This window comes from Mustela nigripes, chromosome 8, assembly GCF_022355385.1.
Source record: "Mustela nigripes isolate SB6536 chromosome 8, MUSNIG.SB6536, whole genome shotgun sequence".
In the NCBI taxonomy this organism is placed as follows: domain Eukaryota; kingdom Metazoa; phylum Chordata; class Mammalia; order Carnivora; family Mustelidae; genus Mustela; species Mustela nigripes.
Window position 1 is genome coordinate 26346502 of NC_081564.1, and position 24091 is coordinate 26370592.

General features: G+C 38.7%; 2 protein-coding genes across 2 annotated transcripts in view; both read left to right on the forward strand.

Annotated features, from left to right (window-relative positions):
- The window catches only part of LOC132023772 (sodium/glucose cotransporter 1-like), a 45706-nt gene that overhangs the window by 14016 nt on the left and 7599 nt on the right, over nucleotides 1-24091 (forward strand). Inside the window, 5 exon segments of the mRNA XM_059409913.1 lie at nucleotides 3796-3995; nucleotides 10754-10805; nucleotides 10808-10873; nucleotides 13573-13683; nucleotides 15153-15303. Of these exon segments, the coding sequence (XP_059265896.1) occupies nucleotides 3796-3995; nucleotides 10754-10805; nucleotides 10808-10873; nucleotides 13573-13683; nucleotides 15153-15303 (580 nt within the window).
- On the forward strand, nucleotides 22418-23380 carry LOC132023858 (heterogeneous nuclear ribonucleoprotein A1-like). Its single transcript, XM_059409980.1, has one exon. It carries the CDS (start codon nucleotides 22418-22420, stop codon nucleotides 23378-23380), a length of 963 nt encoding a protein of 320 aa, XP_059265963.1.

A 24091-nucleotide genomic window follows, 5' to 3' on the forward strand; every position in this document is an offset into this window, starting at 1 on the left:
GTTATAGACATTGGGGAGGGTATGTGCTATGGTGAGTGTTGTGAAGTGTGTAAACCTGGCAATTCACAGACCTGTACCCCTGGGGATAAAAATATATTATATGTTTATAAAATAATAATCATCATCATCATCATCATCAAATAAGAAATGGCTAAGGGGAGGTGAACCATGAGAGACTATGGACTCTGAAAAACAATCTGAGGGTTTTGAAGGGGCGGAGGTAGGCGGTTGGGGGAACCAGGTGGTGAGTATTAGGGAGGGCACGGATTGCATGGAGCACTGGGTGTGGTGCAAAAACAATGAATACTGTTATGCTGAAAAGAAATAAAAAATTTTTTTAAAAATATACATGGTGAAATACTCATTGCCCTCAGTTCCTCAGTTCCCCTCCCCAGAGGCAACCAGTGTTATAGTTTTGTGCATATCCTTCCAGAGATATTCTTCATATATACAATCATTTTTTAATCTATGAGATGGATAGATAGAATCAAAAAAAAATTTTGCAAACTGTTTTCCACCATTGGTACTATATCTAGGGAAAATTTCTATGTCTGTGAATAGAGATCTACTACACCTTTTTGGTTTTGTATTTTTAATAAACTTTATTGAGAAGTACACAAGACAAAATATGTAGCTAGATGAAATATCGCAAATTGAACACACTCTGGTAACCAGCATCCAGGTCAAGATGTTATCTTTTTGTTTCCTTGCTTTCCAAACAGCTTTTGTTTCTTTTCCTTGTCTTATTATATTGGTCAGGGCCATTAGGGCAATGTTGAGTAGAAGACAGAGTAGGAGAAGAGACAACAGGCATCCTTGTCTTACTTCCAACTTAGAGGGAAAGCTTTGGATATTTTACCATTAAATAAATTATTTGCCGTCAGTGTTTTATAGATACTCTTTGCAAGACTAACAAATTCTCTTCTATTCCTAGTTTGCTACAATTGTTTATCATGAACAGGTTTTGAATTGTAGCAAGTGTTTTTTCCATTTCTACGGAAAAGATTATATTATTTTTCTCCTTTATTCTGTTAACACAGTGAATTGTTTTGAGTGTTAACTCAATCTTATATTCATGGAATAAACCCAGCTTATTGAGGGATATCCCAAATTCCTCTCCAAAGTGTCTGTATTAACTTGTATTCTCAGCAATATATGTCAGAATATGTGTTCCCTAACTTTTCAGCCAATAATTGATGTTTCAAGACTTTTTAAAAATCTGCCAAATAAGTGAAGAAGAAAGAGTATATCAATTCTTGTTTTACTTGGAAGTTCCCAGATACTGATGAGGTTGAACATCATTTCATATACTTAGTGACCATTTGTAGTTCCTCTTTTGTGAATTACCAATTCATACTCAATACCATATTTTTTCTGAATAATTTCCCTTGGCTGTCAGTGTATAGTTCTTTATACATGACACAAATTTCTTTTTTTAGCCTGACAAAATTTTAACTTGATTTCAGTCATATAAATTTTAAATTTTGAGATCAAATTTATCAACCTGCCTTTTCTTTTTTGTGTCTTGTCTATGAATATACTCCCTAACTCAAGATCATAAAGATATTCTGTTTTTATCTAATAACTTCATACTTTTTTATTTCACCTTTTTTTAATACACATGGAATTCATTTGTAGATGTGCCATGAAGTGTCTTATTGATTTTACAGTCAGTCACTATTCTTTTATTGACTAGTTTTGACTCCAAATGATTCTGAGCACATTTCAAAACTCAAGTCTGTATCAAAGGAACATGGCTTAATATGCCAAAATAAAAGGGTTGGGGTTTTTTGTTGTTGTTCAGTAAGTGGAATTAAGGGTGTTTTTGTGCCTTTTAAAAAATATTTTTCTTTAGGGGCACAGAGAGTTCTCAGTTGGTTGAGCAGTTAACTCTTGATTTCAGCTCAGGTCATGATCTCAGGGTCATGATATCTAGCCCTGTGGCAGGCTCCAGCACTCAGCAGGGAGTCTGCTTGAGGATTCTCTCTTCCCCTCTGACTACCCACCCCACTTTCTCTAAAACAAGTAAATCTTTTTTAAAAAAATTTCTTTACTGTTAAGATTGTATAACACTTAGAAATTTTCAAGTTTGACATTTGATAAATATTTTGTTGGCATTGCAGGAAAGTTAATATTAGTTTTGGTCAAGATTCTTAAGAGAGCTTGTGATAGAACTTTAGTTCAAAACTGAATATAGATCAAAAGCTTCTGGACAGCAAAGGAAACAATCAACAAAACAAAGAGGCAACCCACGGAATGGGAGAATATATTTACAAATGACAGTACAGACAAAAGGTTGATATCCAGGATCTATAAAGAACTCAAACTCAACACACACAAAACAGATAATCATATCAAAAAAATGGGCAGAAGATATGAACAGACACTTCTCCAATGAAGACATACAAATGGCTATCAGACACATGAAAAAATGTTCATCATCACTAGCCATCAGAGAGATTCAAATTAAAACCACATTGAGATACCACCTGACACCAGTTAGAATGGCCAAAATTAGCAAGACAGGAAACAACATGTGTTGGAGAGGATGCAGAGAAAGGGGAACCCTCTTACACTGTTGGTGGGAATGCAAGTTGGTGCAGCCACTTTGGAAAACAGTGTGGAGATTCCTCAAGAAATTAAAAATAGAGCTTCCCTATGACCCTGCAATTGCACTCCTGGGTATTTACCGCAAAGATACAGATGTAGTGAAAAGAAGGGCCATCTGTACCCCAATGTTTATAGCAGCAATGGCCACGGTCACCAAACTATGGAAAAAACCAAGATGCCCTTCAACGGATGAATGGATAAGGAAGATGCGGTCCATATACACTATGGAGTATTATGCCTCCATCAGAAAAGATGAATACCCAACTTTTGTAGCAACATGGACAGGACTAGAAGAGATTATGCTGAGTGAAATAAGTCAAGTAGAGAGAGTCAATTATCATATGGTTTCACTTATTTGTGGAGCATAATAAGGGGAGATGGAGAGAAGGGAGTTGAGGGAAATTGGAAGGGGAGGTGAACCATGAGATTATGGACTCTGAAAAACAACTTGAGGGTTTTGAAGGGGCAGGGGTGGGAGGTTGGGGGAACCAGGTGGTGGGTATTATGGAGGGCACAGATTGCATGGAGCACTGGGTGTGGTGCAAAAACAATGAATACTGTTAAGCTGAAAAGAAAAAAATTTTTTTAAAAACTGAATATAAGCAAATAAGTACCTTCTTAACTCAAGTAAGTAAAAATTCCAGGAGCACACAACCTTTAGTGATGGCTAGATCCAGGGTTCTGAATGAACCAGGTAGACAAGAGAGCTTCAAACTGTTAAACTGGCTTAGAACTGCAAAGAACGGAAGCAGGAACTTTTGGTTCCTTAAGCTGAAGACTCCTGGGACAGATTCCAGTTAGCCCAGTTTGGGTCTCATATCCATTCCTGACACATCAGTTGTTGTCCATGGCATAGAGAGTATTGGGCAGGCCCCAGGGCATGTGGACAGTTTGATGAGGCCCACCTAAGCCACACAGGATGGATTGCAACTGGGAAGAGGGGTTCTGCTACCAGAAGTAGGAGGTGGGGTGTGGGCATACAACCATGATTATCTACTCTACTTGTTTCTCCTTGGAAGAGGTGTTGTTTTTCTTAGATACATTTAGTCTTGACTATTTTTCAATCCACTGTGCTTTTTATACTAGGTACAGTCCATGAAACTGGGACTCACTTTGCAATCTTGGGTCTTCAAACATGTGTTACTGTATAGTTTTGGGTACTGATAAATTTTATGGTGTTTCAAGCTTTTCGGGAAGTGGGAGGATACCCAGACAGTAAGCCAGACCTAATCCATAAAGGAAATTGGACTGCCGAGGCAGAATGTTTTAGTCCTCACCTGGATTTTTTCCAAATCTTCCGAGATCCCATCACTGGAGACCTCCCATGGCCTGGAATCATCTTTAGTGTCTCTCCTCTCTCCTTATACTACTGGTGCACTGATCAGGTAACTAGGCATGGTACAGTTGAAGTGGCTGCTTTGGAGGCTGTGGTCCTCAGTGCATTCCAGGTTTTCCCAGTCTCTCCAACCAGAGGCAACAGTTGGTCTGTCTACACTCAGTGATCAGGGGTCCCTTCCAGTCCTGATTTATTGTCTAAAGAACTTGATAAGAAATTCTGTTTAAAAGGAATTTCAGGGCACCTGGATGGCTCAGTTGGTTGACTACCTTCAGCTCAGGTCATGATCCCATAGTCCTGGGATTGAGTCCTGCATCAGGTTCCCAGCTCCATGGGGAGTCTGCTTCTCCCTCTGACCTTCTCCTTTCTCATGCGCTCTCTCTCTCTCTCTCTCTCTCTGTCTCAAATAAATAAATAAATAATCTTTTTTAAAAAAATTAGAGGAATTTCACAGCCCCTTCTATAATATATCAACTTTTTAATTTTTTTCTTCTTTACTATCATTATCTTAAAAAAAATCTTTTTGGATATGAAATATGTCAGTTCTCCCCAACTGTGCCCATAAATTAATGCAACCAATCAGTTTTTCAGTTTGCTTTTTAAGGACTCAAAACTTATTCTAAAACTTATTTGGCTCACTGTCAATGGTAGATCATTAAATATATTATGAAATATTCATATGGTGCAAAGGCAATAAACAAATGAAAAGGAAGTACAGATACACACAATAAATTGGATGATCTTCAAGCTTGATGCCAAATAAAAGAAGCTAGATACAGATACCTAGGCATTGAATAAAAATGAATACATTTTTATAAAGTTTACCACAGGCAGTGCTAACTTATGTCATTTAGGAATACACAGTAAGTGGCAAACAAATAAGAAAGAAAATCATGAAAGTGATCATTTCTGGAGCAAGGGAAGGGGTTGAGATGAAAAGAATAAGTCACATGGCGGGGCACCTGGGTGGCTCAGTGGGTTAAGCCTCTGCCTTCGGCTCAGGTCATGATCCCAGGGTCCTGGGATCGAGCCCCACATCGGGCTCTCTGCTCTGCAGGGAGCCTGCTTCCTCCTCTCTCTCTGCCTGCCTCTCTGCCTACTTGTGATCTCTGTCAGATAAATAAAGAAAAAATCTTAAAAAAGAAAAAAGAATAAGTCACATGGCAAGCATTATTTATAAGTACCACAAGGTGGAAACAACCCAGATGTTCACTCATGAATGAGTGAACAGAATGTGCTTCTGTTCATTGGAATATTATTCAGACATAAAAAGAAATTATGTACTGACACATGTTATAACTTAGATGGATCTCAAAAACATTATCCTAAGTGGAAGGAGTGAGATACAAGCAATCATCTAATGTATGATTCCTTTTATACAAAATATCCAGAGTAGGCACATCCACAGACAGAAATCCAATTTGTACTTGCCAGGGGTTGGGAGAGGAAAAAATGGAGGGAACAGCTTAATGGACATGGGTGTACTTCCAAGGTGATGAAAAAGTTTTGAAACTAGAGAGAAGTGTGATTGCATAAGCTTGGGAATTCACTGGGGGCTACTGAATTGTTTAAAATGGTTTGTTATATATTACATTAAGTTCACCTCAATTAAAAAAAAAAAAGGCCACAGAAAGGCTTCTGGGATACCTATAATGTTCCATCTGAATTTGGATGGTTGTTATAGTATATGCTCTTAATGTGCTACAGTGTGCTTTCATGTGTTACATAATGATTTTTTTTTAAAGATTTAAACATTTTATGGAAGAGTAAAATGCTACAAATTGCTAGCCTGAGTTTGAAACTGAAGAACAAAGGGGGAGAACTTGCCAAACCAGATTTTAAACATCTACAAAGTAGCAGCAATAAAAACAGTTTGAAACATCCAAGAATAGATACATAGACTAGTGGGAAAAAATAAAGAGGTCAGGCAGATTCTTGTACTTATAGAAATTCAATATGTATCCAACAGGCTTCAGAAATCAATGGGGGAGACACATACCCTTTGATGATGTTAGAAAACCAAGGAACTATTTGGAGTAACAATTCTTCACCCCCACCTAACACTTAGTACAAAGGTGGACTTTGGGTGGGTTAAAGACTTAAATGTGGAAAGAAAAGCTAGACATTTTTAAGGGAGGGTGACGGAATATTTTTGAGACAGAGTGGGGAGAGTACAAATGATATTGATTTGATCACATTACATATAAGTACTTTTTTAAAAAGTACTGTGGAAAAAGTTGACAGATGACAGATTAGAGATTATTAGAAATGTTTATTATGAACAAGAGACTAATAGCAAAGCCACAAGAAAAAGGAATCCAGTAGAGATGTGGGTAAAAGATCATGATAGGCAATTTATAAAGAAAGGAAATTCAGGCAAGCATAAAACCAGCATATAACCAGAGTTATGAGGGAAGTGAAACTCAAAACCACAAGTAAACTGGCAAAAATTAGAAAGACTGGTAATTCCAAGTGTTGGAGACACTATGAATGTTTAAGAACCCTTGTGAACTCCTGATGGAAGTATAGACTGGTGCAATCTATTCTGGAAGGTAATCCAGCAGTATTTGATAAGAGTAATTATACTGTACTCTGAGCTAGCAGTGGTGCTCCTCAGAAGCTACCTAAAATATCTTCATGCAAGTTCATGAGGGATTATATATGAGGCATTGATCACCATGTGATCATTGACTGTGCTGGTTACTCCAACATGGGTAGATGAAATGGCAGGAGGGCATTAATACTGTGGAATACTATGCTGTCATAGGAGCTAGATGATACAAAACTGATAGGTCTTTAAAATGTAGTGAGTGGACAGACAAGAAACAATATGAGATCCAGAGCACTATATGTGGGTATTCTCTATAATGTAGCTCTGGGTTTTTTTAATTTGTATTCCTGTCCATTTATTATGTTTAATGGTGCTTCTTTACCTAGAAGATAAGAAAAATCTTTCTACATTTTACTTTTCAGTTTCTTCTACAACTTTAAAAGTTGCCTCTAACCTTCCTCATCTGACAGTGGGTAAACTAGATTTCCTAAACTACCTCCAAAAACAAAGTTTTCTGGTTTTATTGGGTAAAATATAACAAACATCTTTTTATAGTCATAGCAAAGCTCGTAAGAAGGAAGAAAATCCCTGGAGACTGAAAAACCAAGGAGAACTGAACTCAAGAGAGTTAAGCTGACAGATACACTGATGGTGCCCTGACAGTATTTACCAAGCCAGGATTTCCAAGGCTTAGATTTAACTGGCCAGGTGAGAACAGGAGAAAGGCCTTGAGTTCATGAGTAGTGTAGAGTGAAGGCTGTACCATCAGTGAAAAGGTAGACCAGGAAAATAGCTGCCCACCAGCAAAAAGAAACAAAATGCCCCAACCCGAGTCCCAGGAGAAGGAAAGAAGTCTCCCCTAAGGATTCACAAGGGCAGGCTGGCCTTCCTATACATTTCGGGTTTTCATTAAAATTTTAACTTAATTCCCTGTATTATCAGGAAAAGCCCATGGGAAGAAATGAACATAAACTCATCCAAAATTTGTTGCGTACAAACCTGGCAAGAGTAATGGCAGATTTCCCTGGAAGGATGCACCCTCAACCAAGGTCTTGCAGCATTCCCATAAATAAATGCCTGCACAACATGAGCCCCTAAAACAAAATTAGAAAATACAGAAGAATCAAACCACCTTGAGCAAGAAACAGCAGAATTAGTACCCCAAATTTCAGAAAACTGAGGTATTAGATACCATAACTTTTTTAAAAGTGTGTATAAAGAAATAAAAGGGATGTCTGGATGGCTCAGTCAGTTAAGCATGTGCCTTTGGTTCAGATCATGATCCTAAGGTCCTGGGATCAAGTCCCACATTGGACTCCTTGCTCAGTGGGAAGCCTCCTTCTCCCTCTCCCTGCCATTCTCTCTTTCTCTACATCTCTGAAAAATAAAATCTTTTTAAAAGTAAAGAAATAAAAATGGAACTGAAAACCTTAACACCTTTCTACCAAAAACAGTCAGATATGAAAACTCAAACTTCTAAAAGTGAAAAATATGCTCATTGAAATGTGAAAATTTGTAACTATTAAAATAGCATATTAAAGGGATGCCTGACTGGCTTGGTGAGAGGAGCACATGAGTCTTGATCTCCATCATGTGCTTGAACCCCACATTGGGTATGTAGAGACTACTTAAATAAATAAATAAACTTTTTTAAAAAAATAGCAGATTAAGCACAGCTGAAGGGAAGAAATGGTTATCTGAAAGCAAGAACTGAAGAAACTATTGAAAGCACAAAACTGGAAAGTGTGAAAGAGAAACAAAATGACACGGAAGAGAGAATCAGGATTAAAATATATTTCACTGGAGTTCCAAAACAAAAGGAGAGAGAAGCAATATTTTAAGAGAAAGTGGATGAGAATTTTTACAATTGCTGAAAGAGCAGGAAGCATCAGACTCCAGAATCACAATGAATCAAGCATAGATAATTTACAAATCCACACAAAGAAATGTAATGAAACCATATTGAAAGTCCAGAACATGGAAGACAAGGAGAATTTAAAGGGCACCTGAGGGGAAAGATTACTGATAAAAAGAAGACAGTTATACCAACAACAAACTTCTCAGCTTCAACAATGTAACCCAAAGGTAGAGGTGTAAAATTTTCAAAGTCCTTAAGGAAAATGTCACTTCTAAAATATATGCCCGGCTAAGGTATTATTCATGACCAAGGGCAAAATCAAGACATAACCTTCCCTAAAGAAGGACTGAAAGTTGTACATAAAGAAAAAGGAAATACTCATGAGTAAGAAGGAATAGTTAGCAAAGATATCAATAGGTACATGAGCAAATGGGCTGAAGAATAAGAATTACAAATACAAGAAGTGAAAAACAGGGCAAAACTGAAATATTGTACCACTATTTGGAGTTAAATCTGTCTGTGGACTCTAAATTGTTCAGAAGGGTGGAGATGTTGATTTACTTTGGACTTGAAATTGTATCTATATGAAAATTTTAAGGGTCATTATTAGTAGTCGGGTGCCTAGGTGGCTCAGTCGGTTAAGTGTCCAACTCTTGATTTTACCTCAGGTCATGATCTCAGGGTCATGAGATCTAGCCCCGCATTCAGCTCCAAGCTCAGCACGAGTCTGCTTGAGATTCTCTCTCTCCCTCCCTTTTTTCCCCTCCCCCACCTCAACTAAATAAATAAATCTTTTAAAAAACACGGAAGTTCAATATATACCTTCAAACTTGTAAAGAAAATTTGAAATTAAGAAAAATTGTTAATTAAAAGAGAGGCAAACAAACTGATGGAAGGAAAATTGTTAACTTTGGCCCACTATCATTTTTAAATGATAATCCTTTCCTTGCCCCACTTTGTAATATGACACTAAACAAAAGTACTTAGGGCTTTCTACATGGAATTTCTGCATTGCCTTTATAATCACCCTTCCCTCAGAAGGAGAGTCGAATTTCTGCCCCTGCCCTACTCCTTCACCCCCTCCCTTGAGAGACCCATTCTTATGTGCATGGGACTAAGCAAAGACCAGGAAGTGCAGCCTGGCTGCCCACCCCCACCTGCTCCACAGAAGCCCACATACATTGAGATGTTAGCAACCAGATGCCAGTGGACCTCCCAAGAAGCAGTACCTATTGATTGAAGAGGACCACTTTGGGGTTCTTCCTCCCAGTATTGAAATAATGCATTTGGAAAATAAAGACAACCTAAAGAGGAAAATGACAGTCCTGCTTGTTAATTTCACCATGCTAGCATGAATCACTATTACCATGTCAGTTAATTCCTGTGCACTTTTTTCTCGGTGTAGAGTCACAGTGTATATGCTGCTGCTGTATCCTGTATGCCTCTTAGTTACCATCACACTGTGAGCATTTTTTCCATTATCTAAATGTTCTGCAGAAACATACTTTCAGTACATATATAATACTGCCTTGTTGTGATTCACTGGACCATGTCTTTATGCACTTTCTTAAATGCTTCTCCACCTGCCAGCTGTACCATTCTGTTCGGCCTGAGTGCACACTGCTTCTTATGGCAGGAGCACCATGAAATGGGTCGTGAAACATCTCCTAGGAGATTTTGCACTTACAAGGTCTACACTAGTTCTAGTTCATTTCAATTTAGATGAATAAAGTCGCCCCCAGTTCTGAGAACCCTTTTGATGCTGGGGACCCAATTTTGCTTTAATGTCATGAGGGGCCTCTTCCTTCTACCTGGCAGGGGCAGTCTGTGGCCTCTAGAAGGGAGTCTCATCCTTGCCAGGGGACAGCTTGTAAGCGCTGTGCCTCCATAATTGGTGTGCAGTGCTGACAATGAGGCCAAGGTCACGCGCACACCATTCCTGTCCCCTCAGGCAACTGTGCACTGAGCAAAACATGTTCATTGGTCACATGAGCCTCCTCTGGCCCTGGATGCCCTGGAGATGCCTGGATGATTGGGGTGAGCAGCTCAGCAAAAACCCACCAGAGGGCACATCCTGCCGCTGCAGCAGGTCACAATTGTCCTCTCTGCTACAATGAGGTAGCCCAGGCTTGAAACGCTTTGCTAGAGCCATCATCCCCTCTCTCACCCCTCTGTGTTTCCTTGGCAGATTTTTTTTAAAGATTTTATTTATTTATTTGACAGACAGAGATCACAAGTAGGCAGAGAGGCAGGCAGAGGGAGAGAGAGGAAGGGAAGCAGGCTCCCTGCTGAGCGGAGAGCCTGACTCGGGGCTCAATCCCAGGACCCTGGGATCATGACCTGAGCCGAAAGCAGAGGCTTTAACCCACTGAGCCACCCAGGCTTCCCTCCTTGGCAGATTTTTGTCCAGCAATCCCTGGCAGGGAAGAACATGTCTCATGTGAAAGGCGGCTGAGTAAGCCGCTGCCCATGTTCAGCAAAGTGATGCCAGGAGTGATCAGCCGTGTCTTACTCCCAGGTAAATCCTTAATGCTGATGTGTTCAAGCTGATCACCTTCTTTTTCCTGAAGAGACCTAGAAAGTATTTGGGGTCATAAGGCCCCCCACAGTGTGGGGATTGAGATGCCCCAATTGCCTTTAAGGGAGCTAAAGAGTTCCAATTAAGAGTGCAGCTGAGCAAAAGTCTGGCAGAAACCATGGTTGGAGGCGGCAAGAGAGAAATTCCATGAGAGAAGTTTGGATAGGGAAGAACCAACCAAGGCTCCATGCAGCCAGAGCTCAGTCCTGTCCAGGGTTTGGAGGCACAATCTACAGGAAGGCTCACTTGCTCCTCCTGAATCATGTGTATCACCATGACACACACGCCTGTGTGGCAGGCACTGTACTGGGAACGTGATAGATGCTGTCAATACTGGCTCAGATCGTGAGGCTTTTGTAGCCTCAGTGAACAGATGAGGAATGTCAGAGGGGGAGCTCAATGTAAACCCCCAAAGTGGGTCTGGCTCAGGTCCATGTTCTTCCCCATAAATGCTATCAAAACATCTTTGTTTCTCTTAATGAGCTACCATAACTCTGTGGATGTCTCTCATTCCCATTTCAACCTAGCTTTACTATCTGTACTGTCTCTCAGAGTATCTAGTTTGTTTATTCATTAAACCTACATGGAGTGCTTTTTCTGATAGGTGCAGCCACTGGGACAAAGCAGGTAGCTTCCATGGGAGTCTTCTGTGGCTAAGCTTTGACAAGGCCAGACAGAATACAAAACACTAATTATTGCTAAGTAACATGTGTAGGAGACTTCTCTAAGTCTAATTCATCCTTCAGTCTGCCCCAAGATATGCCTCTTCTTCTTCTTTTTTTTTTTTAAGATTTATTTATTTATTTGACAGCTCACAAGTAGGCAGAGAGGCAGGCAGAGAGAGGAAGGGAAGCAGGCTCCCTGCTGAGCAGGCTAAGCAGGCTCTCCACTGAGCAGAGAGCCTAATGTGGGGCTAGATCCCAGGACTCTGGGATCAGGACCTGAGCTGAAGGCAGAGGCTTTAACCCACTGAGCCAACCAGGCGCCCCCCCTTTTTTTTATTTAATCCTAATTCCCTTCCAGCTTTAACAGAGAGAAAGGTTTTGTTTCAACATTCCCAGATTTGGTCTTTGGCTGCCAGGTGACATTTTGGGGTCTCATAGGTAGTGCTTCCTCATAGGTTAGGAAATACACTATTGTGCTCTCTAGGACACCTAGAGTGCCCTGGGCTTTGCAAACCTGCTTCCCCACCCCACCCTACCCCACTTCCCAGCACAGATTTCCCTACTCACTGAGGAAGAAGACTCACAGAATCACATTTATCTTGGACTCTAGATAGAAAGCTGCTAAGGGAAGTAGAAAAAAGATGAGGGAATGGCCTCTCTCTCTCTAGCTAGAGTGGGCTTCAAGAACGCAGACTCTCTCCAGCCTTCTGACCAAGGAGTGAACAGAGTTGATGGAACACATTGGTGGGGAGCCCTTAGGGTGAGAAGAACCTGGAGTCACTTGTCTTTAGCCGTCAGAAATGGCCAGACTCACGTATCCATTAGCACATGCCAGGTGTATAAAACCAGGGAGCCATTTATCATGGAAGTTTGGCACCTGTCCATGTTCCTGGAAGAGTATGGTTTTCCAATAACCCAAATGATCTTGGCCCTAGATTCTGAGTCTCTCCCCTGGCCAGAGCTGGGGGCCAGACACTGCCAGCTGCCAAGGTGTGATTCTCAAAATCTGGTTTTCCGTGTAGGCCACTATATTATTTGGAGTTTTTGGTAGAACATAATATGTACATTTTTAGCTCCTCTCCCTTCTGAGCAAGTGTTACCCTCAGGCCATCTGGTGGCAAGGTGGTTGCCAACAGCACCAGACTTCTATCCCACCAACTCAACAACACCCACCAAGTGTTTCCTTCCCCAATTGTTTCAGCAAAAATCCCAAATGAGTCTCAGTGAACTCACTTGAGTGATAAGGACCAGTTATTGCAGCCAAGGAGAAGGAATTTCCAGAATAGTCAGGCCTGGTTCCTGGGCCCTTCTTATACTACGCTGAGTGTCACAGAGGTTCTGTTACAAGGAGCGTGGGCAGATGTAAATGCATGCAGCTGCCCCTGAGTTTTTAGTCTTCCTCAAGATGTTTGGTAACCAGTGCTTAAACTGGAAAGCCATCCCCAGTCAAACAGCTCTACCCATAAACCAAGACAGTCCCCTGCTTCTTCATCATCTAAGTTGCTTTGTCGTTTGGGGTTTTTTCTCAGATGGTAACTTTATATCCCTAATTTAAGCTCCTGAAGGACATCACATTCATTCCCTTTATATACCTTTGTCCAGAATTTCTTCCAAACACGCTGAAATAACACTCCTATGAAGACCAAGCAAGTAAGGTTTGGGGTGGCTCATGGATTAATAGGTGGATGAATAATACATCTGCCTTCCTGACACCTAGCGGCCATCCCTGAAAGTCTTGTCTAGGTCACATTAACGTTGGAGTCAAGCAGTCCATTAGTAGAAGTACTGTTTCATCTGGCTCCTAGGCACCTAATTCCCAGCCCCAAGATCCCAAGGAATGTAAGATCATGAACTGGAGCAGTCACGAGTAGATCAAAAATCTGACATACACATACACATAGAATAATCTAATATTTGCTTCCCTTTTAGAGCTCTAAGGCTGACACATTGGTGTGACTGCGACCTCTCTTACAGATAAAGTGGCATGTGGCGTTGTACCTTCATTATGTGAGAAGTACTGTGGCATCAGAACTGGGTGCAGCTCCATCACCTACCCAGTGCTGGTGGTAAAGCTGCTGCCCGAAGGTAAGGGAAGGACCCCCATGATCTGTTTTCCTATTGGAGCCTATGTGCCCTTGGTCTTTAAGTGGATGGTTAGGAGAAAAGGAGCCGCAGATGGTTTATCTACCAGGCAGTCCATCTTTCTTGGTAGAAATGTTGACTGTGAAGTAAGAGGGATATCAGTGATGTAAAGGGAGGCTCGCCTGCCCTGAGGGAAGGAGCCAGGCCTCCTCCCTCTTCATTTCTCACACACTCACACAAGGTGCACACACTCTTAGAGGTACAGCCTATGCCCACGATTTACGTTGTTCACTTCACCAGCTTAGCTTGTGCCTTCGCTCTTTCATTCCGCAGGAGGGCTGCACTCTGTGCTAGGCAGGGTCCTAAGCCATGAGAACACAGACATGACAAGACCTAGTCCTGCTCTCACAGAGCTCAGGTCCAGTGGGGGGAACTAAAGAGACAGGCAGCTCAATGGCTTTCACTGCAGTGAGCCCATGAATTCATCTCAGCTGTCTCCTCAAATCCCAGAGAAAAGGCCAAACAAATAGTACCTTTTTTTTTTTTTAATCACACAGTAGCTCTGAAGAGTGATAGGAGCTCTAGAGATCAAAATTGAGATGTTTCCATAAAAATCCAATAGAGAGGGGAATCTGACTGAGGGTAATACTGACCATCCCCACAGTTCAGACAGAAAGTTGTCCATGTTCTGCAGCTAAATCTGTCCTTGAGTACCCAGGACTGTGAGTGAGGGTAGGCAGTGGGGTACTTGAAAGGAAGTAGCTATAAGGACACCAGGCTTTGCCTGGTCAAGTAGCCCACTGAATACAGTGGGGGCCTTGCTATGGTAGGCCTCCAGCTCAGGCCCCAGTTACCCTCCAGCCTCAACCATCAATACATAGAAATCTCTCTGTGGAGCAAAGTCCCTGCAGTATGGCAGCCTTTCAAAAGGTGAAAATACTGGATTATTATGTTATACTTCACACTTCATGAGTGCTTGATCTCTGTTAGGCATTATGTTAATCTGTCCACTTAATTTATCTTAATCTTAATAACAGCCCTGTGTGGTAGATACCTTTATGCCCACTTCACAGATGAGGACACTGAGGCACAAGAAGTCACATCCCTTGCCTCCATTCCAAACCTTCTCTGGGCCTCTGAATTCTCATCTGGACAAGTAGAACAGCAGAGGTGTCCATCCCACAGGGCTGTAGAGAGGATTTTACAGGATAACGCCCAAGAAAATAGTCTGGCACAAAGTAACCACTCAAGAGCTAGCGGCTCTCCTCATTACATAAAGACCCAGCAGGACACTAGTAAGTCCCATCACAAAGCAAGGATAAATATAACGCTTTAATCTGTCTTAGATGGAATGCCACTCCAAATAAAATTTGAATGTTTTGTAGTGTGTAGAAAAGTGCCTTAGGAGGCCTGAGGCATCTCCTGGCATGGCCAGAAAGCTGGAGGTCCAGGAAACGTCTCTTCTCTTCCAGGCATACAAGGCTTGATGCTGTCTGCACTTTGGGCCTCTCTCATGTCCTCCCTGACTTCTATTTTCAACTGTGCCAGCGCCCTGTTCACAATGGGCATCTATAACCAGATTCGGCCTACAGCCTCTGAAAAGGAGCTCATGGTAACAGGAAGGTGAAGGACTCCTCTAATCACACTAGTTACTGCCTGTTAATGAAAACAATGCCCACCAGAATTATGTGAAAAATGTAGGCTATCATACTGTATATAGATAGAATTATCTTGTTTAAATACAATATGGTTGTACTATCTTCCTGCAGTTCTGCAATGAAGATGTATTTTTTTTTTAATCACAAAGAAACGTGTTTCCATTTGGGGAAAAAAAAACAAGTAATAATCACAATGATTAAAAAAAATGCTAGCATAGTTTAATGTACCCCCCAAAATAGTCCTTGGGGGGAAATTTACATAATCTTCTTGTCTCATTTAGTCCTCCTGACAACCTTTAAAGGTAGGTTTCACTGTTTTTATTCTCACTGTACCAATGAGGGGGAAGTGGCTCAGAGAAGAACTGGTCTAACTGAGATCACATAGTATAAGGAGGAGAACATGTCCATGTCAAGGCCATGCTGTTAACCATGATACCACATGGCACCACGCTAGCATAAGGTGGTGAATGCATATGCATAAAACATGGTTCCTGTCTTTATTCCATAAGGTTTCACATTGGCTGCCCACAGACCACATCTGGCACGCACACATTTAACTTGGCCTACCTTGTGTCTGAAACACTTCTTTTATCTCGTATCAAGATGCATAGTGTTCATTTATTTAATCTGTCTAACCCCTGCATTTGAGCTTGATTTTACATGTGATTAGCACTCCATAGTTTAAAATCACTTTTCTGAGAAATTTTAAGAAACAGAACCAGTTTTATTTAAATTGTTACAACATGGGGGAAAAAACGAAGACTTAAATTCATTTTATGAAACTCAAGAAATGGATGTGGCCAAACCTAACAAAGATGGCACCAAAAATTGCAACTAAAGACTAATGTCACTTTTATATATCAGTGCAAAAATTGTAAATAAGATATTAGACACACATCTAACAATATATTAGAAGAATATTAAAAGAATGCTATCTCATTACCAACGGGGACTTTCTTCCAGAAACAGAAGATCATTCAATATTGGGAAATGGATAATATAATTCACCATATTAATAGATCAAAAGAGTAAAATCATGTGTATCTATTCCCAGATGATGAAAAAGTATTTGGTAAAATAGGTAACTTTCAACATGGTAAAACATGTCTAGATCACCCTAAAAGCCAGCATCATGCCTAATGAAGGTGCTAGAAAGGAAGAGGCAAGAATGCCCTCCCTTACCACTATGTTTATATTAATAATATATATAAGAAGATCAACAGATGAAGTTAGCTGACTAAGACTGTTTTTTAATTTTATTTATTTATTTGACAGACAGGGATCACAAGTAGGCAGAGAGGCAGGGAGAGAGTGGGGAAGCAGGCTCCCTGCTGAGCAGAGAGCCCGATACAGGGCTCAATCCCAGGACCTTGGGACCATGACCCGAGCCGAAGGCAGAGGCTTTAGCCCACTGGGCCACCCAGGTGCCCCCTGACTAGGATTTAAAATAAGCATGACTAACATGTATAAGAAAACAGAGGGGGAAGTGTACAAAACAGATGAAAAACTTGAGAATTTTGCCAGATAACTAAAACTTACAAAAATGAAACAGTTTTTCTAGAATTGAAAAGTAAATAATCTGAAATTAAGAACTCAATGGATGGGTTAACAACTAGATTGGATATAGCAGATGACATGTTAATGGAGTGGCACTGATGGAATGACAATATCAAAACCAAAACGCACACACAGAAAGAATATATATGTGGAATGCAATCAGAAAAATAATATATATGTATCACTGTGATCAAAGAAAGAGAGGAACTATTTGGGTAGAAGCAATTTTGAAAAGATAATGGCAAAGAATTTTCCAAAACTGTTGGATAGTTATTCAGAGATTCAAGAATTTTCACAAATTATGAGTAGGATAAATACAAAGGAAATGGACTACATTATGGTGAAACTGCTGAAAATTGAAGATAAAGAGAAAACCTGTAGAGCAGCCAGAGGAAAATAAATCACACTACCTTCAGGAGAGGACCAATGACACTAATAGCAGAATTTCCAACAGAAACTATAAAAGCCAAAAAACAATGGAATTACACTTTCAAGTGCTAGGGGGAATACTGCCAACATAGAATCCAATACCCATCAAAAAATATTCTCTAAAATGAAGATGGAGTAACATATTTTCAGATAAACACAAGTTGTGAGAATTTATTACATTAGATTTTCAGTATAAGAAATACCGAAGGGAGTTCTTTCAGCTGAAGGAAAATAATCCAGATAAAAGAATTGAACTTCAGAGAAGAATGAAGAGCACCAGAAAGAGCAAATATCTGGGAAATATAAACGGATATAAGCTGTTGAAAATATCAAAAAGGAAAAATGTCTGTGGGATTTATAACATGTGGAAGCAAAATATACTAACAAGAGTAGCAGAGAAAATAAGCAGAGGCAAAATGGAACTTTAATTTCAGATGTGGTAAAACACAAAACTTATACCAGACTATAATATAGCAAGGGTGCCTGTAATCTCATCTCTAGAATGAGCAAAAAAGAATTTCTCAAGAATTTTTAGCTGACAACTTGCTTAAAGAAAAATATGGAATAACTCATAAACTATTTGATTAGCCCCCAAGAAATTAAAAGGATAAAATATAAAAGAACATAAAAGATAAGTCAACTAAAATAATAATAATAATAGGATGGCACATATAAACCCAACTGTATCAGTAATTTCATGAATAGTAAGTAGACTAAACACCTGAGTTAAAATGTTGAGATTATCGGACTATCAAAAAAAAAAAAACAAAAACTATATCCTCCTTAGAAGAGACATCTTTTCTCCAGTTTTGTTGAGATATAATTGACATATAATATTAAGTTTAAGGTGTATAACATAATACTTTGATATATGTATACATTGTGTAATGATCACCACAAGTTTAGTTAATATGCATCACCACGCATAGTTACAGACTTTTTTCTTGTAATAAGAATTTTTTAAATTGACCATCTTAGCAACTTCCAAATATACAATACAGTGTTGCTAACTATAATTACCATTCTGTACATTATATCCCCAGAAGTTATTTTTCTTAACATTGGAAGCTTGTACCTTTTAACCTCCTTTATTCATTTCTTCAATTCCCTCTTGGTAGCCTCCAATCTGCTGTCTGTTTCTAGGAGTTTGTTTGTTTAGATTCTACATGCAAGTGAGATCAGACAGTATTTGTCTTCCTCTGTCTAATTGATTTTACTTAGCATAACGCCCTCCATGGATAGCAAGGTCCATCCATGTTGTTACAAATGGCAGGGTTTCTTTCTTTTTTGTGCTTGAATAGTATTCCACGGTAAATACATATCACAGTTTATTTATCCAGACATCCATCAGTGGACACTTAAATTGTTTCCATGGCTTGGCTATTAAAAATAATGCTGGAGTAAACCTGGGGCTACAGATATCTTTTCATAACAGTGATTTTCTTTCCTTTGCATATATACTCAAAAGTAATTTTGCTATATTATATGGTAATTCTATTTTTAAATTTTGAGGAACTTCTATACCGTTTTGCATAATGACTGCAACAATTTACATTCCCATCAACAGTATATCCTGTTCCTCTACATCCTCCTTAGTACTCAATATTTGTTATCTCTTGCCTTTTGGGTAATAGCTATCAAATATGAGATGACAGCCCACTGTGGTTTTCATTTGCATTTCTCTGACAATTAGTAACATTGAGCACTATCTCATGTACCTAGGGGCCAACTGAATAACTTCTTCGGAAAAATGTCTATTCAGATCTTTGCCCAGTTTTTAATTGGATTATTTGGTATTTTGTTTTGTTTTGTTTTGTTTTGCTCGTAAGTTGCATATGAGTTCCTTATATATTTTAGATATTAACCCCTCATCAGATATGTGGTTTGCAAATATTTTCTCCCATTCTGTGGTTGCCTTTTCATTTTGTTGTCTCTGTTGCACAGAAACTTTTTAGTTTGATGTAGTCCCACTTGTTTATTTTTGCTTTTGTTGCTTGGGATTTTTGAGTCATACCCAAAAACTCATTACCAAGACCCACGTCAAAGAGCTTATTCCCTACATTTTCTTCTAAGAGTTTTATAATTTCAGATTTCATATTTAAGTCTTCAATCCATTTTGAATTAATTTTTCTAAGTAGTGTAAAGTAAGAGTCTAGTTTCATTCTTTTTCTTGTGAATATCCTATTTTCCCAGAACCATTTATTAAAGAGACTGTTTTTTCTTCATTGGGTATTCTTGGCTCTCTTGTCTGATATTAGTTGACTATGTATGCATAGGTTTATTTCTGGGCTTTACAATTCTTTTCTATTGGTTTATGCATCTGTTTTTATGCCAGTGCCATACTGTTTTGATTACTATAGCTTTGTGATATAGTTTGAAATCAAGAAGTGTGATACCTCCAGCTTTGTTTTTCTTCCTCAGGATTTCTTTGGCTACTCGGAGTCTTTTGTCATTCCAAACAATTTTTAAGATTATTTTTTCTAAGTCTGTAAAAAATGCCATTGGAATCTTGATAAGGAGTGCATTGAATCCATAGATGGCTTTGGGTAATATAGACATTTTCATAATATTGATTTGTCTAGTCCATGAACACAAGATATCCTTCTGTCTATTTGTTTCTTTTTCAATTTCTTTCAACAATGTTACAGTTTTCAGTGTAGAAATCTTACACCTACTTCTTTAAATTTATTCCTAAGTATTTTATTGTTTTTGATGCTATTGTAAATGGAATTATTTTCTTTATTTCTTTTTCAGGTGACTCACTGTTAGTGTATAGAAATACTACTGATTTTGTACACTACTGTATGTTGATTTTGTATCCTGAAATTTCATTGAAAAGAGACATTTTTAAAATAAGATTGAGGAAAGCTTACAGAAAACATGGTAAAATACATACCATGCCAATAGAAACATAGAGGCAGAAATTTTAAACAATATATTAGCAGATCCAACAACATAGAAAAAGAAAAATACACCTTGACCATCTGGAGCTTATTCCAGAAGTGAAAGAATAGATTTATTTTTATTCAAAAATCAATCAATGTACTTGACCACATTAACTGAAAACAGAAGAAAATCATATAGTCACCACAACTGATGAATTTAGAATTTAGAAAGTCTAATACCTATTTATTTTTTTAAATCTTAGAAAATTTAAAAGATTTTCTTTACACTGGCTTTTAAATATATATATATTTAAATATATATATAAATATATATATATTTATTTATATATATTTAAAAGCTTAGATGTATCATACTTAATGCTTACATTTTCCCTGAGATTGGGAATTAGACACATATGTCCACTATAACCACTTTTATTCAACGTTGTGCTGGAGATGCTATTCTGCACTAAAGGTACGAAAAGGAGACAAATGTCATGAGGATAGAAATAAAATTATCATAAAAGACTTTGTAGACAAACTGTTAAAATTTAAAACTGAATTTAACAAAACTGTTACAAGGTAGAAGTACAAGAATCAATCATATTTTACATATTATCATTTATAATGTCATTGAACTATATCAGATACTTAGGAATAAATCTCACAAAAATGAGAAAATTCCTGAAAATTACAAAGCATTGTTGAGAGAAATTAGTGAGACCTAAGTATATAAAGGAATATACCATAAATATATAAAGGAATATATACCTAAGTATATAGGTAAGTATATACTTAGGAAAGTATATATCCTAAGTATATAAAGGAATATACTATATCGATCAGTTAGAAGTTTCAGTATTGACAAGATATTCTCTCTATGTTATTCTATATATTCAGAGTAATCCCTGTCAGAATTGCAGTAGCTTTTTGTGTGTGTGTAAAAATTGACAAACCAGTTCTAAAATTAAGAGAGAAAATGCAAAGAGCAAAGAATAGTCAAGGTGGGGTCGGGGGAGAAGGAAAGGAAAGAAAAGAACAGAAAAGAAAAGAAAAGAAAAGCCAAAGCAATTTTTCAAGATGAACAAAGCTGGAGGATTTGTTAAGCGATACCAATATCTATTGTGAAGTGATACTAATTAGATAGTATGGTTTTGGTACAAATATAGACAAATCAAAGAAACAAAGTACAGAATACAGAAGGCCCACAGGTATATAGTCACCTGATTTATGGTAAAGATTTCAGGATAATGTAGTAGGGAAAGTGATGGGGAGAAGGATTTTCAATAAATGGTCCTGGGTTATTTGGCTATTCATGGAAAAAAGAATGTTAACTCTTACCTCACAGCATACACAAAATCTGTATCTGTTGTATATCAGATTGTGAAAGATAAAATAATAAAGCCTTATTAAGGATTTATTTATCTATTTATTTGAGAAAGAGAGAGCACATGTGAGTGGGGGAGGGGCAGAGGGAAAGAATCTCAAGGAGACTCCCCACCAAACAGGGAGCCAGATGTGGGTTTAGATCCCACAACCCTGAGATCATGACCTGAGCCAAAATCAAGAGTCAGCTACTTAAACTACTGAGCCAGCCAGATGCCCCAAACAATAAAGTCTTTATAATTAAAAAAAGTGGTCAACATGACAGTGGATTGCCAATCACACATCATTTGTATCAGCTGCACCTTTCTTAATATGGCTTAAATAAATTTTTGATTCATCTAGAATTATAGTCACATATCAGAATTAAACTTAATATGGCTTAAATAAATTTTTATTAAATTTATTTTAATGTTTCTTTTTTAAATTAATTTATTTTTTAAATGTCCCTTTTTTAAATTAATTTATTTTTTAATTTAAATTTAATTAACATATGATGTATTATTGGTTTCAGAGGCAGAGGTCAGTGATTCAAAAGACTTATATAACACTCAGTGCCTATTGTATTATATTATATCATGTGCCCTCCTTAATGTCCATCACCCATTTCCCCATCTTCCCACCTCCCTCCCTTCAGCAGCCATCAACTTGTTTCCCATGATTAAGTCTCTTATGGTTTGTCTCCTTCTCTGGTTTTGTCTTGTTTTATTTTTTTCTCTCTTCCGCCATGATCCTCTCTTTTGCTTCTTAAATTCCACATATCGCTTTTCTGTCCATGGACGCCGCTGAGTAAGCATCGTTAAAGTCTCCCCTCCCACCGCCATCATGTCTAAGTCAGAGTCTCCCAAAGAGCCTGAACAGCTGCGGAAGCTTTTTATCGGAGGTCTGAGCTTTGAAACAACTGATGAGAGTCTGAGGAGCCATTTTGAGCAATGGGGAACACTTACGGACTGTGTGGTAATGAGAGATCCAAACACCAAGAGCTCCAGAGGCTTTGGGTTTGTCACATATGCCACTGTGGAGGAGGTGGATGCAGCCATGAATGCAAGGCCACACAAGGTGGATGGAAGAGTTGTGGAACCAAAGAGGGCTGTCCCAAGAGAAGATTCTCAAAGACCTGGTGCCCCCCTAACTGTGAAAAAGATTTTTGTTGGTGGCATTAAAGAAGACACTGAAGAACATCATCTAAGAGATTATTTCGAACAGTATGGGAAAATCGAAGTGATTGAGATCATGACTGACCGAGGCAGTGGCAAAAAGAGGGATTTTGCTTTTGTAACATTTGATGACCATAATTCTGTAGACAAGATTGTCATTCAAAAATACCATACTGTGAATGGCCACAACTGTGAAGTAAGGAAAGCGCTCTCTAAGCAAGAGATGGCTAGTGCTTCATCCAGCCAAAGAGGTCGAAGTGGTTCTGGAAACTTTGGTGGTGGTCGTGGAGGTGGTTTGGGTGGGAATGACAACTTTGGTCGTGGAGGAAACTTCAGTGGTCGAGGTGGCTTTGGTGGCAGTCGAGGTGGTGGTGGATATGGTGGCAGTGGGGATGGCTATAACGGATTTGGTAATGATGGAAGCAACTCTGGAGGTGGCAGAAGCTATAATGATTTTGGCAATTATAGCAATCAATCCTCAAATTTTGGACCCATGAAAGGAGGCAATTTGGGAGGCAGAAGCTCTGGCCCTTATGGTGGTGGAGGCCAATACTTCGCCAAACCACGAAACCAAGGTGGCTATGGTGGTTCCAGCAGCAGCAGCAGCTATGGCAGTGGCAGGAGGTTTTAATTCCTGCCAGGAAACAAAGCTTAGGAGGAGAGGAGAGCCAGAGAAGTGACAGGGAAACTACAGGTTACAACAGATTTGTGAACTCAGCCAAGCACAGTGGTGGCAGGGCCTAGCTGCTACAAAGAAGACATGTTTTAGACAATACTCATGTGTATGGGCAAAAAAACTTGAGGACTGTATTTGTGACTAATTGTATAACAGGTTATTTTAGTTTCTGTTCTGTGGAAAGTGTAAAGCATTCCAACAAAGGGTTTTAATGTAGATTTTTTTTTTGCACCCATGCTGTTAATTGCTTAATGTAATAGTCTGATCATGACGCTGAATAAATGTGTCTTTTTAAAAAAAAAATCCACCTATTAATGAGATCATATGATAACTGTCATTCTCTGATTGATTTACTTCACTTAACATAATACCCTTTACCATCCATGTTGTTGCAAATGGCAAGATTTCATTTTTTGTGGCTGACTAATATTCCATTGTATATATACCATATGACTTATATATGTATATGTACATGTATATGTACCATATCACCTTTATCCCTGAAATGTCCCTTTTTGTCTCTAATAATAGTACTTGTCTTGAGGCTTATTTTGTTAATAATATATCCCACCCTGGCTTTCCTATGTTTAGTGTTTGTAATATCTTTTACTTTTAACCTTTAAATATACTTAAAGTGAGTCCCTTGTAGACCACATCATAGTTGGA

What these genes read in the sequence shown, in the direction of transcription:
- LOC132023858 (XM_059409980.1), top strand. Translation starts at nt 22,418, where the DNA reads ATGTCTAAGTCAGAGTCTCCCAAAGAGCCTGAACAGCTGCGGAAGCTT.